At 39.4% G+C, this 18259-nt stretch overlaps 1 protein-coding gene across 2 annotated transcripts in view; it reads right to left on the bottom strand.

The window, feature by feature from the left end:
* Window positions 1-18259, bottom strand: part of Skic3 (SKI3 subunit of superkiller complex) — an 88408-nt gene that overhangs the window by 42669 nt on the left and 27480 nt on the right. For both annotated transcript variants that reach the window (XM_055604000.1, XM_055604001.1), the window contains exons 13-28: window positions 17684-17823; window positions 15557-15643; window positions 15033-15136; window positions 12391-12517; window positions 11630-11809; window positions 10714-10838; window positions 9599-9852; window positions 8081-8183; window positions 5931-6107; window positions 5692-5836; window positions 5485-5563; window positions 5339-5400; window positions 4191-4247; window positions 2696-2764; window positions 1533-1607; window positions 674-815 (exon numbers count right to left, since the gene is read on the bottom strand). In XM_055604000.1, coding sequence (XP_055459975.1) covers window positions 674-815; window positions 1533-1607; window positions 2696-2764; window positions 4191-4247; window positions 5339-5400; window positions 5485-5563; window positions 5692-5836; window positions 5931-6107; window positions 8081-8183; window positions 9599-9852; window positions 10714-10838; window positions 11630-11809; window positions 12391-12517; window positions 15033-15136; window positions 15557-15643; window positions 17684-17823 — 1926 coding nt within the window. The remainder of the gene's footprint in view (window positions 1-673; window positions 816-1532; window positions 1608-2695; window positions 2765-4190; window positions 4248-5338; window positions 5401-5484; window positions 5564-5691; window positions 5837-5930; window positions 6108-8080; window positions 8184-9598; window positions 9853-10713; window positions 10839-11629; window positions 11810-12390; window positions 12518-15032; window positions 15137-15556; window positions 15644-17683; window positions 17824-18259) is intronic.

The following is an 18259-nucleotide window of genomic DNA, read 5'->3' as shown; positions in this document are numbered from 1 at the left end:
ATGTCACAGGTAAGAACCTGAAATGTAGTTGTACAGTATGCCCAAGAACTCCGCACTGATGCCAAGTAGTGAAGCAGAGATAAAAAACTCAGTGGTGGTTTTATTTTAAAATACAGAAAATTATTACCAAGGAAAGCTAATAAGTTTCACCATTCTGCCAGTTTCCTGCATCTAAATGTATTTTTTCCAGTATCTTACAGGATAGTCAGGAGTTAATAGGCGAGTTTAAAGTCACTGGGTGAGGGTTTGGCAGCTCACATATATTATCTTATCTAACTTTCCTAACTATACCTGTATAACTTGAGAATTGTGATCTTCTCTCCCCCAAAATGAAATACAAGTTAAGGGAAATAAAATGTCTGGTCCCCAAACTGAAACTGAAGAATACAGAGGCGTAACAGCAGCAGCAACTCAGAACCCTTAATGTTCATCATACGTTCATTATTACAAGGAAATCTTATTCAGTAAGTAATAAAAGGAGTTTTAATCACTCTTTGAAAGCCATTACTTTGATTTAAAGATACTTCGATTTAAAACTTGTACTCCTTCCAAGTAACAAGAAAAAAGCAAATTAACATGTGAAATAACACTAACATTTAACATGGGATGGGTGAATTAAAAAGGAAGCAAGTCATTTCACCAGTCTGATACTGCGCCAAATGCAGTGTCTTACCCACATATTTGCAGAGAACGCACTGTGCTGCAGGGACAGCATTCATCTGTAGGATGTTGTACTGGTAAAGCTCTGTCTCTCTGTTGCTTTTATCTTGTAAAGTTGTACAAACCCAATATGCATAACCTATTGCTCCTTCAGTCTTGAAAAAGAAACAGAGTGAACTTATAATATTTCAATAAAACTAAGAAATAAAATATACTTCAATAACAATAGTGTCATAGCTTAGTCTTCTTTAGGTGTCTTTAACAAAAGATGCCATGAAAAAAACCAAAACTATTGAGATCAATTTAAAACCACTTCTCTAATCCTGAGTAGAAGAATCAAATACAACAAAAAGTAGAAAACAGAGGCTTGCCAAGTAGGCTGCTTTTCCCCTTCTCAGACCATTCCCATAGGTTAAGTCAAACTAATCCAATGCATTCTCAAAGTCTAGGCTATCAACTAAAGCGCCTCTTCACTCATGTTCATTCTTTCTTATAGTCTCAATTTCTTTTCAACATTACTCTTATTACATGTAATAAATCTCAGTGTGGGGGCTGGAGAGACGGCTCAGTGGTTAAGAGCACTGACTGCTCTTCCAGAGGACCCAGACTCAATCCACAGCTCACACTACGGCTGAAATCTGTAACTTCAGCCCCAGGAGCTCCACTGCCCTCTGCCGGACTCCAGGGACACCAGGCACATACTTGGTGCACACATCAAAATAAGTAAAAAATTTTAATCTCATTGTAGTTGAAGATGACCTGGAACTCCTGATCCTTCTGCCTCTACCTCCTGAGTGTCACTACTCCCAGTCTCTACTCATTTTCCTAACAAGGATATTTTGAATTCTCAAGAAGAATATTGAGATTCTTACATGCATACTGAGCTCTGTAGTGTGCCTGAAGAGATCCATGGTGTCATAACTTCCAATTCTCTCTGCAATAAGAGCCTATTAAAAATATTTTTAAGTTTTAATTAATTTAAAAGGAATAAAAATAGTAATAAGAAGAACCGAACATTTACTAGCCATACTTCAAAACAGAGTTAAGCTTCATTTCCAGTGCTACCATTTTTAACTAAGCCTGTGAGTTGTGTCCTGAGATTATTATTTTTAAAAACAAAATATTGTCAAAATAGAAAACATTTTCCATGTAGGTAACTATGATAATACTTACTAACCTAGAGCACCACAACACACCCTGAACAGTCTCATCCTGAGACTGACATCAGGCAGAAATGCAAACTCCAGTGCTCCCCTGTCCAGTAAGTGACACAGAGAGCAGTGCAAAATGCCCTGCTCCCGTGCGGCACTGCACCTAAGAAGGACAGGAAATTGCCTTGCTACCTCTACCACCAGGTAACTGGAATTAGACTAAGATAGAAAAGCACAGTAAGACATAACTAATCAATGACGATGGTGTTCTGATACATGCAGTGCTCCTACTGTTGCTACACCACTTAGTAATTCAATACTGTTCTTGACTAGACAAGTCATCCTGGTGCCCAATACTGCTTTTCAGATGATATGATGAAAGCAAAAACAATGAGTGACAGACCCAGACTAGAACCAAGTAACCTGATTCTATCTGGCACTGCAAAAATCTAAACAAGGTAAAATAGAAAATACTCATAAATGCACAACCCAATACAAAGATTTCATAGAAAATTAGAAAACAATAACCAGAACGATCTTTGTAAATGTATGTCTTTACAAATGTAAGTTTAATAAAAGTTCCAGGTTTATTTTTTAGGCAAAGTAATAATCAGAGTCATGAGATTCAAGTTTAGTCACTGGCAGCTATGCTATGACACAACAGTTAGGATGTCTTGAGTTTAAATTTCTACATCTTTAAAGAGTATAACAATAGCTACACCTCAAAGGATTGACAACAGATAAGCTAAAATACTGTATGCAAAGACCTAATCACATGGTTGGCATGCAGTAAGTTTTCAAACATGCACATAATGCTATCACCTATCACTAGTGTGAGGTTATTTTATATCGATAAGTTTATTAATAACTGTTGTATATCTTACTTGTCCAATCCAGCACAATAAGTAAGATGGATCAAGGGACTGAGCCATTTTGAAAGCTTCATGAGCTTGCTAGGCAAAAAAACAAAATAAATAAACAAATATCACATCAAGCAATTTCATAAATGTCAATGGTGTATAAAGTATAAAATAAAAGAAGTCAAACTTATCATGATATACATGAATATAAAATTTCATTGTTCAAGCACAATTAGAATGCAATATTTTAACTACAGAGTCTTAGACCAATACTGTGTACAACAAATTCCCCTACAGGTTAAGAGCTCTGGTCCCCTACAAAATGATACTATAGGTCTCTATCTTATCTCTATTGACCTCTATTTCTGTCTATCTCTATCTCTAGGCCTCTATTACCTAGTCTGCAGAACTTTCATATAATCACATGCCATGTGATAACTACATGTGAAAGAAATTACTAAGTAAGGCTGAATCAATCCCCTTTACTGAGGGAGTAAGAACTCACAACCAGTGAAGCTGAACATGTGGACTGCTTCTGGAGAAAGTAAAGTTCACAGCACATTCTATAATGGGCAGTCAAGAGACATTAAAGATACCTCTCTTGGACTATAAACTTACACACTTCCTGTCCGCTGCTTTAAAAGCAACAACACACTTATTCCACACTGCTTTCTGCTGCATGAGGAAAGAGACTTTTCTTTAGGAAGAAAGCTCATGAACACTTGTGGCCAGTGGTCCTGAGATTGAACCTACGGCTTTGCCCATACCAAGTGTGCATGCTTTCACTGAGCTATAGCTACAGTAGTTCACATTTCTCAAAATGTATCTTAAAATTTATTTCAATTTACGATCTTCCAAAGCTGATCATTTTTTACACTGAGTGAGTAATATATCCTCAAAAATATTATGGAAGGGTTTCTTTGTTTGCTTGTTTGTTTTGTCAAAGGCTAGGATTCAGCACACTGTAGAGGCTATGGCATTGCCACTGGGCTTGGGAAGACTTCCCAAACACGGCCCATGAACATGACCCAGGGACTAGGGTCCAGCTGCTCAACCGGGATGAATTCCACTGGGACATTTAAAGGCAGTAACAGTTGCTGAAGCCAAAGTCTAAATCGTAATACCAAAGGTTAAACTTAAGATATTAAAACATATTTAATTGTCTCTCTTATCTTCACTCACCCAGCCTAAATGTTGTACAGTAAACTCTTTTATTTATATTGTTACCAAATTAATTAACAAGAGAACTGTTTTATCTATAAAAATTACCTAATGAGGCTGAAGTAAGAGGATGGCTACTACCCAGTGAGTTCAAGGCTAGCATGGTTATACAGAAAGGTGAAAAAGTTTTATATGAATAGAAAATGAGAACTTTCATGAGTTTCATGGAAGGAAAAATAAATCTTACATATTCATTACTCAACATAATATAACAAATGCCATCAACAAATGTTTGACATACTGGACACATAATACATAAAATATTTCATTTTTAACGTATCAAAACTAATAATGATACCTCAATGTTTTCAGTCGCGAGGTAGAGCACTCCTAAGTTGGTCCAAGCAGCAGCGTTCTAAAAGAGATATTAAAAACAAACAGACCTCATTCAGAGAAGCTTTTTTTGCAGTGACCAGCAGCTAATACAAACTCAAAACTAGTTAAAGTGCTAAAAAATAATAATAGTAATAAAGTGACTGTTAAGTATTCAGCCCTAAACAGAACATCTGCAGCACACTGTCGAGGCTCAGGAAACACCTCAGAAGACGGGGTAGAAAGCACGGAAGCGCTGGAGGATGGGGAGGGGTGCTCAGTCTTTTGAACCTGACATTACTGGATGTTGTACTCATAACACACAGCAGATGTGTTCATGATCTCGCAAGATCCATTCACTACTCAGCGCACCAACAGTGTACTGTGGATCAGGGAGGAGCTCCTGAGACCCCACAGCTCTCTAAGGACTAATGGTTAATGGAGAAGAGGGGTCCTTCTTCTTCATGGTGTAGCTGCTGGGAACTTGTGCATTTGCCACCAAACAACCCCATGTCCCATGTCCATGCTCATGCAAGCAGTCCAAATTAAACTCAGTAGTTCATTTAACAAAACAAACAAACAAAAAATTAAGACATGAAAGTAGGAAGGGAATCTGGGAAGATGAAGGGGATCCGAGGAAGTGGGAAGAATGTCAGAGCATAGGGAGTCATATATAATCAAAACACATTATGTATGTGTATAAAATTGTCAGAGAATAAACTAAACTCAAAGTAGTCCTCCCAACCACATGTAAACACACACACTCAATAAATAAATATAATTTTTTTGATTGTTTTTTGAGTCATAGTTTCTCTGTGTAGCCTTGGCTGTCCTGGACTTGCTTTGTAGACCTTGCTTTGTGGCCTCCAACCCACATAGTTAATTAACCCATCGTTAATTACAGTCGTGCACCACTGCGCCTGGCTAAATATAGTACTTTTAAAGTGAGAGAGATCCTGCCTCAACACAGTGGAAGATGAGAACCAATTCCTAACAGTAACTCTATATGGAACACACACAACCACACTCACTCACACATCCATACACACACAAATTACATGAATTAATTAATTTTAAAAGAAAATTAATCCACTGAGTTTTGCAGTTCTGTTTGTAGACACACAGAACACTTACAATTTGTTCTGCCTGGATTGATTTGATGAAACAGTGCTGAGCAAGGGCATAATTTCCAATACCTGAAACATACAGAATTTGAAGTAAACACACTGCGTTGCCTGGAAACAAGTATCTTATAAGGTAAAGTATTACTCTACCCTCACCACGGTAGCATGCGACCACACCAAGTGCGTTCCAGTATAGGTGATTTTCACTGTCCAGTCTCACTGCCTTTTGCAGACACTAAAAAGAAGTCAAATTAAATTAATTTTTTATTTATATAAATAAAATGTGGTTTAATGTTAAAATAAAGTATAAACAGCATCTTTCATTAAATCACTTTTTTTTTAAGTTCATAAAGTTTTTCATACATGCAAAGATTTCTGCAGTAACTCTGTAAGGTCATTCATGTTGCTGCCGGTTTCTGCCAAATGTCGTGCTTGGTGATAGTAATTAATTCCAAGATCGCACCATGTATTCGATGTAGACATCAACTTTAATGCTCGACCATAACACCTGCAGAAAAATAACAATAAATAGTTAGATGCTTTTAGAGTATAGTGTTCTAATTCGACTCAAATGCCAATGGCTGGAAATCTCTGTAAATCACCTTCCTCCGAGATGCAGGAGCTCATCTTTCTTTAATACTTCTCTTCCTTCTTGCTGACCGAGAAGGACGCCTAAGACACGTACACGCACTTTAGATGGTGAAACAGCATGCAGACTGGTGCAGGCGTCCCCAGCGAGCTTCCACAGGCAAGACACATCGCCTCGGTGCTGCAGGGCCCTGAAAGACAAACAGTGGCTTTCAGATTCCGCCCAAAGCTGAGCTGTGTGCCCCTCAGGACTGTGTGTCCTCAGAACAGAAGAGCTCCATGCCATAGTGACCAAGGGCAATGACTAGTGAGGCTTAACAGGACATACCCTACACCTCCACGCTAGGAAGAGAAAAAGCTCGAGAAAAGATTACAGCAGGAGGAACTGGGTATTTTATGTGGCAAGAAATTCTGCAGGTTTTTTCCTTCACCATAATTGTTAGACATGGCAGAAAACAAATAAATATTAGAAAACACTGAAGGACTAGTTTAGGGCAAGTTTGTGACTGTTTTAGTTTGGTTTTGATACTAAACTAAATATTCTGAATGTGTGCCTTTTGTTTGGCTAATGAAGGCAGTGACTTTGTTATAAAAGTTTGGACTTCCCCTCAAAAGATTCGAAAATATATTAACTACATTTGTACCAACAAGAGTTGGTGGAGCAAAGGATTTTCGCTGAGAGTAAGATAACAAAATGTAAAGCTCTACATTCAGGAGCAGGTAAGAAGAGCTTGAACAAAAGCTCAGAAAGTGCACAAGGGAGGTGTGCAATTCTTGTACACGTCCTCTCCACCTTTCTCAGCATCTCAGTTCAGGCCAAGACTCAGAACCAGCCACTACAAACTGCTGTGTCACAAGCAGATGGACAAGCAGATGGACAAGCAGATGGAACGCTTTCACAGCCTTTTCTGCTCCAGGAGGCCAGCCAAGATCCATTTCCCAGTGTCTTCCTAAGAAACACTAGTCACTGCAGTCACTACTGAAAACCCACCCACGGTGAGTCAGGGCGGAGGATACTATTCCTAAGTTCCTTCCAATATCTTAGTAGGACATTTAAAATTGACATAGCAAAAAAAGAAGAAAAACAGTAGCAATCCTAACAGCCCAAACTCATGTCTTTTCAACTTTAATTAAAAAAAAGTTTTTAAATCAGAGCTGGAAGTTCTCAGTGGTACAGCTGCTGTTGAGAGGTTGCTGAAATGGCCGTTGAAGTGCTATCCTCTTGTCTTGGCTTCCCAAGTGGCTCAGATTACAGCAACGCATCACTGTGCCCAGGACAGACTTCTTGTTGTTATAGCTGTTGGTGTGTGTGTGTGTGTGTGTGTGTGTGTGTGTGTGTGTGTGCATGCACGCATGTGATGCCTGTGCACATCTGACTAGAGGCCTTCAGAAATCCTGCTCTATCCTTCACTGTCTTCTTTTTTGACACATGTAGGTGTGTCCCTGAGCCTAGAGGCAGGCTGACAGCCAGGACAATGCAGTGATTCGGCAGAGTTACAGGCACACGTGCAGCCACACTCAGCGTGAGTGCTGAGGGTGTAAACTCAGGTCTTCACCCCTGCCCATCAACAGCTCTTACCTACGAAGCCAGTTCCCTGCTCCCTAACGTGTGCTTTTAAAGTCATGTAACACAAATAACACTGCACGTCTACAGAATACTAGATGTAAATTTCCCTGATTCTTTTCTTATTAGATAACACTTTTTTCCTTCAAGTTTCTCCGCAGGATTAATTAAAAGCTTTGTTTTCCTTACCTTCAGCCCATGCAAAAGCCTGACTGAGGCCCTACTGAAGACTGCAAAGCATACTCTGTATCTGAAGCGCCACGTGGCAATCGATTCCAGCAGAGAGATACCCACTTCAAGATCAGGAGACGGAGCTCTAAGACACTTTGCCAGAGCAGCGGCTCCACTAGGGAGCCTCCCCTACCCTTTCCCTCATCTCTGTGGCACGGCAGCCACTACAAAGAGCACAGAAGTCTCTTTCTTCAGGGGTCAAATTAATTCAGTTTGTATACTATAGAATTAGGCAGCTAGTCTGTTATTCTTATGTTTGACAGTCCTAATAACTGCTCTATCAAGCAGCATAGGCATGAAATTATATTTTAAATTTAGTTTTCTTACACTACCACAAAAGTAAGAGTGCTAAACAAAGGTGATACTAACCAAGTGAAATATTCCAGTGCTTTCTCCACGTAGTCAACACCTTTTCCATCCAGAAAGTCCACTAAGGCCGCCTTGGCCATCATCAGGTAGCATTCGCCCAATCCTACAGCAAAGTGAGTTTGTGAAGGTCATCAAAAGATACAAAGCAAACACTGAGAATCAATTCGGAATAAACCTTGCTTTCTTAAGAACACTTCCCAGAAAATATACAGTGTTATTTTATAAAATTACCTCTAATTTTACAAAGGAGATCTCAAATGTCAAGGTTCCCTTGAAATAAAAATGCACTAAACCTCACAGAAAGTTATCTGTACAGAGTTCCTTGACTACAGGCTAATTATTTTCTTCAGATGTCAGTTTCCTAACTAAGGATACTGTTACTCTCTATCATATACATTTAACATAATAAAAATGGTATTTGATCTTTTACATTAATATCTGTGTCTCAAACTATACAGTAAAAATTAAATCAAGTAGTAAATTCTTCAAGGGTCAGGAAATATTTCATAAAAGTGAGCTTTTTTTCTCTTGAGAAAAGTTTTATAAATGGTAAAAGGGGAAGAGAAAGAAAGAAAAGAGAAAAATGACTCCAAACTCAAAACCTGCAAATATTAGGGAATGAAATAGAGGAGCTTACATAGCAGGCTAGATAGTTTTATGAAGGGATAAAAACAACCTCATAAACTTAAATTATAATAGGTGGTAATGTTTTTCCTTCTATTGCTAAAGCAGTGTTAGGAAGGGATACTGAAGAAGCAACTTAAATCAACTTAATTATAAAAGAAAGCAAATTGCATGGAAAAATAATCTAAGTAAGCTTCTATAACTTACAAAATAATTTTTTAAATTATTAAGATATTCTGGGAATATACAATTACCAAAACATAGTGTGGCAGTTTGAATGAAAATGGCCCACAAAGTCTCATAGAGAGTGGCACTCTTAGGAAGGTGGCCTTGTTGGAGTGGGGACTGGTAATGAGGTTTCAGATCCTCAAGCCAAGCCCAGTGTCACTCTCTTGCTGCTGCCTTTGGATCCAGATGTAGAACCCTCAGTTACTTCTCCAGGACCATGTCTGCCTGAATGCTGCCATGCTTCCTGCCATGACCACAATGGACTAAAGCTCTGAACTATAAGCCAGCCCCAATTAAATGTTTTCCTTTATAAGAGCTGCCTTGGTCATGGTTTCTCCTCATAGCACTAGAAACCCCAACCAAGACATATAACATCAGAAAAATTTGCTCAAAAGATCTATTTGGGGTCCATTAGCTTTTGCTCTATTTGTCTAAAAGTAAAAGCTCTACAACATTACTATTTATGAACTGTTAGGAAACAAAATTTCATGTTTTTACAATCAAATACATATCACACTGCATGATAAATTCTTGTTCAGATACTTGCTATTGACTACATTCTTTTCAAGCTATTTGATACAGGTTGGAAGAAAATTTAATTGATGTTTCATAGTTGAGTATTATTAAAATTTAAAAAGAGAAGGAAGGAACTTTAAAAAAAATTACCTTTTAAGGCAGGCACATAGTCCTCTTTTTTTTCAATGATCAGCTGATACTGAGCAATGGCCTCCGTGTACCTGCCCAGGATTTGCTGTATTGCTGCCACTTTAAACACACTGTATGTGGAGTCTGGGTTCAGCTCACTGGCTCTTGTGAAGGACTTCAAGGCTGTTGTATAGCCACCTCTGCTTAAGTATGCCTCTCCTAATGACTCCCAACAATTGTAGTCCTTTGGGTCTGCCCTTAAAGCGGCCTGTAAACTTAAAATTTTAATAAACAGTGAGAGAATTAAAAGTAATATAACTATATCCACAACTAGAAGGAATATATGAAACAAGCAATTCAATTAAATCATCCACAAGTCCTCTGAGTTACAAAAATGGCACTTAATGCAGTTTTCCCTATGTCTTTAATAATTTGAATGATTTTAATATTAAGAAGATTTTGTGAAGCGATTTTTAGAAAATGAGCACAAAATGCTCTTTTGGGAAAATGTTGACCATAATCTTTTTTCTTTATTATCCGGCAGAACTCCGGTTTTCTATGCCACCACGACGCATGGACATCTCGGCCTGCCCCAGTCCAGCAGCCTGTCAGTCCCCCTCCTAAACCCGTCAAGTACAGGACTAAGAGGGATGCATCCAGTCAAATTGCATTTTTATATTAAAAAAATCAGAATATTTACATCCTAGAAAGTAACGTACCTCAGAAATGACTTATCTTGACTCAATTATATTTTCACTCTAAAATACAGTTCAAACCAAATGACTAAAATAATCACACATGAGCCCTTCAAGCCTCAAAGGCCTCTCCTGCCGAAGTCACATGTTAGTGCAACAGCAAAGATCCTTGCTTTCTATAACTAAATGCTCCTGAGGGGACCTATTGCGTTATGATGCCAACAAAGACTTAACTGGCTAACCCCTCAGCTACAGTCCATGCCTCCATCCACTTTAAATTCTACTGCCTTGTAGGCAATAAGCACCCAATAAATCATAATCAATTTTGTTATCTTTCTCTCAAAATGCATCTCGGTAGGAGGCCACTTATAAAGGTCATATGGCTGCCAAGGAAATGTAATCAACACTACACCGTTCAAATGTAAATGTAAGATGCCTTACTCAGACACTGCTTGAGAATGTTGACCAGCTTTCAAATAGTAGAGTCCTCGCCGAAGCCAGGCCCACTTTGCTGCTCCAGCACTTGCCTTTTGAGTTACTGCTGTTAAGATACCTAAAGCAGTTTCCTAATGAGAAAATATCAATGTGAGGGACACCAAATGTAAAAATACAGAACTACTATGCAAAGAATACAAACATACTTTCAGTTCCCATTTCTAATCTTTTAAATTCACAATGAAATACATAAAACTAATTTTTTTTTTTTCCAGAGCTGAGGACCGAACCCAGAGCCTTGCACTTGCTACGCAACCACTCTACCACTGAGCTAAATCCCCAGCCCTCATAAAACTAATTTTAATGACATATAAAGTCAGGTCTAGAAGTTGGCTACACTGGTAAAGTGCCTGACACATAAACACAAGGACCTGAGTTCAGAACCCCAGATCTCCGGAACCCATGGAGCAAGCTGGGTGTGGTTACAATACTCCTGTAACCCCAGCACCAGGGGATGGGGGTAAGGAGATGGACAGATCCCTGAAGTTCACTGCTCGGTTAGCCTGGCCCAGGCTGTGAGGGTCAGGTTCAGGGAACAGCCTTCTCTCAAAGGGTAAAAGACAACAGCTATCAAGGAAAGACACCAGACGATGACCTCAGGCCCACACACCATGCATGCACGTGTACCCATATGAATACCATGCATACATGGATGTAGCCATATAAAAGTACGCACAGAAAAGTGACAAGTAATTTAGCATCTACCAATGAAAAGAAAATGTAGTCTACAAAAAGTTGCAAAGATATTCTCATTTTCCCTACAACGAACAGTGAAAGCTAAGGTAACTTACAAGCAAATATAAAAACATTCCCATTGACATGCTAGGGGAGAGACTAAGAGACAAAAGTGTCATGAACAGACCATGTCTTCCAGCTCCACACTGAGGTCAACTGCTGCAGCTCCAGACTCAGCATCTGTGTCATCTAATTCAAAAGCTTTCCTGTAACACCCTCGGGCTCTGCTTCTGTCTCCAGCCACATCTCGGTAATAATGGCCTAGGTAGCAGAAAGCTTTACCCATGTAGGCATCCAGTCTCACAGCCTTGGAAGAAAGCGTGGATAAAGAAAATTAAAAATTCATTTCAGTGAATATAAAGGATATAGCACACTGATTAAAGAAACTATCTTATTAAACGTATAGAATTATGCCAAACAATCCTTTACTGTGTCATTTAAGACAGACACAAAGGCTGGTCCACATTGCCTATAGAATATAAATACACAGTAAAATTGGCATTTCTTTGATTTAAAAAAAATGTGAAATTGGCACCATTGTTAAATGAATATGCTCTCGTGAGAAGACACAAACTTAAGACATAGTGTTAAACATCTGTAAAAACAGGAAGCTAAAAATCCAGGCTCATGCAACCATAAAACTACAGCGTCCATCAACTAAAAGAGCATTGCTACCAGTCATCAGGTCTTGACTTCTATAATGTATATTTCTGAAACAGACACTTTTACACTTCCACAATTTAAATCTTTACCTAGAAAACCCCATAGAACATTCTCACAAAACTTCTATTATGAGAAACGAAATGCAAAAAGATATTTCAAGCAAGAGTAATCTGCCACCTACTTTATTTTTACAAAAATCCACTTAATATAATAGCACTTGTTTACCTTCAGGAAGTGAGTAAGAGCCTTTGCTTTATCTTTCCTTGTTTCTTCACCCATCAACCAGTATGTCAACCCAAGCTGGTAATGATATTCAGCAACTTCAGCATCTTTCTCAAGTGCTCTCAGGAAACTAAATCACCAAAGGGAAGTGAAAAGGAGTATTAGTGTGTGTGTGTGTGTGTGTGTGTGTGTGTGTGTGTGTGTGTGTGTGTAAAACATAAGGAACTCCAAGAGGACCTAGGTTCCCAGTACCAACATGGAGGCCCAAGACTGCCTGTAATCCCAGTTTCAGGAGATCTGATGCCATATTCTGAACTCTGCAGGTTCTAGGCACAAATGTGGTGCATATACAGGGAAAACACCCACCTACATATAATAATTGAACATTTTAAAAAACAATTCCCAAATCTAAACATGTCACTACCCCAGGATTCAGACTATAATAAACAAAACTGATGTTACTGAAAAAGAGCTTTAAGAAGCACAGTGACCTTTGGCACTGCACATGTTCAAGGCATATACCACATATTACACTGGCTAATTAAGCATTGTGATCAACAAACTGGATTAGAAACAGATTACACGGTATTGGCATAGAAACAGAAAGGAGGATCAATGGAATCGCATAGAAGACCCAGAAATAAACCCACACACCTATGAATACTCAATATTTGACAAAGAAGCCAAATCCATTCAATGGAAAAAAGACAGCATCTTCAACAAATGGTGCTGGACCAACTGGATGTCTACTTGCAGAAAAATGAAAATAGATCCATATTTATCACCCTGCACAAAACTAAAGTCCAAGTGGATCAAGGACCTCAACATAAAACCAGATACTCTAAATCAGCTGGAAAAAAAAGTGGGAAACAGCCTAGAACTCATTGGCACAGGAGACAACTTCCTGAACAGAACACCAACAGCACAGGCTCTAAGAGCAACAATCAATAAATGGGACCTCATGAAACTGAAAAGCTTCTGTAAAGCAAAAGACACTGTCATCAAAACAAATAGACAGCCTACAGATTGGGAAAGAATCTTCACCAACCCTTTATCTGACAGAGGGCTAATATCAAGTATATATAAAGAACTAAAGAAGCAGAAAGCAACAAACCAAGTAATCCACTTAAAAAATGGGGAACAGAGCTAAAGAGAGAATTCTCTGTAGAGGAATATCGAATGGCAGAGAAGCACTTAAAGAAATGCTCAACCTCATTAGCCATTAGGGAAATGCAAATCAAAACAACCCTGAGATTTCACCTTACACCCATCAGAATGGCCAAGATGAAAAACTCAAGTGATAGCACATGCTGGAGAGGTTGTGGAGAAAAGGGAACACTCCTCCATTGCTGGTGGGAATGTAAACTGGTTCAACCACTTTGGAAGTCAATCTGGCGCTTTCTCAGACAACTAGGAGTAGTGCTACCTCAAGACCCAGCTATACCACTCCTAGGTATATACCCAAAATTTGCTCAAGTACACAACAAGGACATTTGTTCAACCATGTTCGTAGCAGCTTTATTTGTAATAGCCAGAACATGGAAACAACCCAGATGTCCATCAACGGAGGAATGGATACAGAAATTGTGGTATTTTTACACAATGGAATACTACTCAGCAATCAAAAAGGAGAAAATCATGAAATTTGCAGGCAAGTGGTGGGATCTAGAAAAGATCATTCTGAGTGAAGTATCCCAGAAGGAGAAAGACAAACTTGGTATATACTCGCTTATATAGACTTACAAGACATGATAAACATAATGAAATCTACACACCTAAAGAAGATAATCAAGAAAGTGGACACAGGCGAAGGTGATTAATCCTCATTTAGAAAGACAAATGGGATGTGCATTGAACTTATGACAGGAGTCTACCACAAAAGGCATCTGAAAGACTCTACCTAGCAGTGTTTCAAAGCAGACACTAAGATTCATAACCAAACCCTCGGCAGAGTGCAGGGAATCATATGAAAGAAGGGAAGTTAGTATGATATGGAAAGGATAGGAGCTGTACAAGGACCAAATATATCCGGGCACAGGGTCTTTTCTGAGACTGACACTCAACCAAGGACCATCTATGGATATAACCTAGAACTTCTGCTCGGATGTGGCCCGTGGTAGCTCAGTAACCAAGTAGTTTTCCAAAGTAAGGGGAACACGGACTATTTCTAATAGGATCTCAAGGGCAGGCTGTTTGACCCCCACCCCAGGGGAGGAGCAGTCTGTTAGGCCACAGAGGAGGACTTTGCAGCCAGCCCTGAAGATACCTGATAAAACAGGGTCAGATGAAAGGGGAGGAGGTCCTCCCCTATCAGGGGACTTGGAAAGGGGCAGGGAGGAGACCAGGGAGGGAGTGTGGGGTTGGGGAGGGAATGAGGGAGCGGGATACAGCTGGGACACAGAGTTAACAAAATGTAACTAAAAAGAAAAATAAAATTAAAAAAAAAAAAAAAAAAGAAACAGATTACACAGAAATGTAAACTTCCGATGCTACAAGTGAAATTAAACACCCACACACCTGTACATATCTACACACATGCACACACACGCCACATAAATCTAAAACTGGAACGTTTATCAAGCTCATCTCAAGTTTTTGAGAAGTAAATAAGGTATGACTAGAGCACAGGCACTGTTGATTCTCACCATGTTTCTGCTTGTAGGTAGTCCTTCTTAGTAAAATGAACCGCAGCCTTAAGAGCATGAACTTTGGCTAGGTCAGGGTGAGAGGCTAAAAGGTCTTCCATGATCTGTGGAGGAGGCACTTGTCAGTTCCATATCCCACTAAAAACAATGGGGACTGAAGAGCCAGCTCAGGGCTTCCAGAGACCCAGGTTCGATTCCCAGCATCCACATGGTGCTGACAACATTTATAACTCCAATACCAGGAAATCCCAAGTCCTTCCCTGACCTCTCAGGGCCCCAGGCATGAGATGCACCGACATACATACAGGAAAAACACCCATAAAATACAATAAAATATTTTTAAATTGCTTTTCACTTTTATTTCTTAGTTGGGTTTGTTTATAATTTATTTTATCCTATTTTTGGTTCTTGAGACCAAAGCTAGGGCCTTCAACTTTGTAAGCAAACACTCTAGCACTGATCTAAATCCCCAATACCTTCTCTTAGCCTTCAAATAATGTTCCATTTGAATGAAAAGCACCTACCTTCATAGCCTCACCTACAGCACCCATGTTCAGATGAGCCAGGCCTTGGAGAACCAGCAGTCCAGGGGTCTTATCTGCACCCGAAACCTGGAAAATGACTGACAGTTGCTACACATCTCTTCAGACAGTTGCACCCCCATTTTCGTTCTACTTAAAGAACAGCCACACAAGAAAGGGCCTAAGAGGATGTGGTCAGAAGCCCTACCTAGTTGCACCACTATCCAGATTTTCATTCCTTAATCACTTAGCTGGGCAAATGTCAAATAGAGCAGAAAACGAAAGGCCGGTTAACAACCTTGTATACACTCATTATCCAGCTACAAAATAATAAACTCAAAGGCCATGTTCCCTGTATACGCATCCTCTCGTCAGACCCCCAGATGAATTTAAAACAAATGCCTGATGATGCAACTAGAAAATCTAACAATATGAAACTGTACGGTTGATTTTGAATGTGAGAGTGGCAGTGTGGTTGTCATTTACAAATGACTCCAGCTTAAATTTGTATGCTGAAATATCACACGTGAGAAGTTACACTATCAGGCATTTGAGAGACTTATTTCAGTCAAAATTCAACCAAGGTACATAAATCTCAATTAGATGAAAACTCTTGTAAGTACCTTTTAATCTAGAGGGTCCCCTTCTATCTCTGCTTTCTTCCTACAGTGTAACTGTGAAAATACAAGCCACTTGTCACAGTTTTACAAGGTCAAGTATCTAACCCTACCTACTGACACAGGGACCAGCAAGAATGTCAAACACCATGAGACATACTCAGTAGAAACTTGACCGATCACGGTTTCATGTTCTAGCAGTGACATGCTATGTATACTTGTCCTGGTTGTGTGAGACTATCTTTGTTTGTCTGTGGAAGCCATTGATCCTCAACCTCTACACCTAGTCATTTATTAAAGGTTACAAAATGGAGTGTTCTATCCAGTTTATCATTGTTCTGCCCTTATACAGACTACTCAAACCAAGAGAAATTTCTCCTCCCCTTATCATGTTTGGCTGTCTTGTGGAGCAGTTCATAGAAGGCCCAATAAATGCATTTACTCTTTCCAGTTTGTTTGTTAGCACAACCCAACGACGAATTTTTGAAAAGTTGTTCTGATTTTTTTCTTTGTGGCAGTGTCACAACACATGAACTTAACGTATTTAAATACAGAGTTTCTCCTCAGTACGTGCACCATTATCTTGGTGGCCCAGCACAATTCCTTCAGCCAGCTCCTGTACTGTTTAGTGTGGTTCTTTAGTTTCTTTGCTTTCTAGCACAACATAATGTTTTGTGCTCGACTTACAAATTTTGTGTCTCAGATATGGACTCTTACAATTTAAAAAAAAAAACAAAAAACTTTTCATTCTGTTTTTGTGTGTGTGAAGAAAGGTATTGGAAAGGTATCAATAAGGCATCTACATAAGATACACAATAAGGAGAGACATGGAGAAAATAAGGTATTGGGTTTTCTGGAGATAGGGTCTCACAGTGCAGCGCAGACTGGCCTGGAGCTCACAGCCGAGTCTCTGCTGAGCCTCTGTACTTGGGTAACAAGCCTGAACCACCATATCCAACTAAACAAGAATTCTTGAAGGAGACCAACAGCTTCTGTCACTCTAAAGAAACATGATCAAATGCAAAAACCCTCTGAAATACACACAGCACTTCAAGGAACAATGTTGCTAAAACTCATGATTTGCCCATTATGTTCTCTCACTAAGGAATTTCAAATTAAACCAAAAGCCTTAAGAAAACAGTGTCTTCCTTTAAAGACAAAAATCAACATTTATGCGTAAACCAAACCTTACATTTTTGAGAACGAAGCTATTAAGCCAACACCTGATCAATAATCTGTAAAACATTTTCTGAAGGAAAAACTTAAAGTCCTATATCGTGAATAAACAAGCAGTGCTACTGCAGGAGGACAGAAACGAGATAGGAGAACAGGCACTAACACAAAACAGAAATTCTTCTCATGAGACCTACTGAAGGCTTTAACCGAAAGGCAAACAGTGAGGGGGTTCAGGAGTGTGGAAGATGTATCAGAGCGTGGAGAGGTGACTCAGGATCACGTGGTCAGGAGAGATGGCTGGAGCCGGAAGGTGACAGGGAAAGCACAGACTGCCTACCTGACCAAGAGTGCGAACTGCTTCCTCCCAAGATTCACAGTTGGAGAGTTTAAGCAGAGCTTCTGCTTTCAGACGAAGACAAAGATTCCTCTGATGAAGACGGGCACCTGACGCACCGACATTATCTATAGTCTTCAGAGCTGACAAGATGAAGGACACAGGAATTAATCCCCAGCGGTTCCATTTGCTTGCTTTTTAAGAATGACATAGGGAGCTGGGTGTGGTAGCGCACACCTGTAGTCCCAGCACTCAGGACAGCCAAGGCTACATGGAGAAACACTATCTCAAAAAAAAAAAAAAAAAAAAAAAAGAATAACATAGGCCAATGAGACAGCTTAGAAGATAATGGCTCTTGTCTGGCCTGACAACCTGACTTCAGTACCTAGAAACTACATGGTAAGAAAGAGCCAAGTTCTACAAGCTGTCCTCTGACTTCTACACTCATGTCATGGCAGGTGTACGTGTACATACACACACACACACATACATCAATAAATATTAAAACAAACCTGTATACATGCACGTGTACACAGATAGATAGATGATAGATAGATAGATGATAGATAGATGATAGAT

Source organism: Psammomys obesus, unplaced genomic scaffold (assembly GCF_907164565.1).
Source record: "Psammomys obesus unplaced genomic scaffold, mPsaObe1.curated_primary_1811, whole genome shotgun sequence".
NCBI classification, from domain to species: Eukaryota; Metazoa; Chordata; class Mammalia; order Rodentia; family Muridae; genus Psammomys; species Psammomys obesus.
This window is presented reverse-complemented; position numbering and strand designations above follow the sequence as displayed.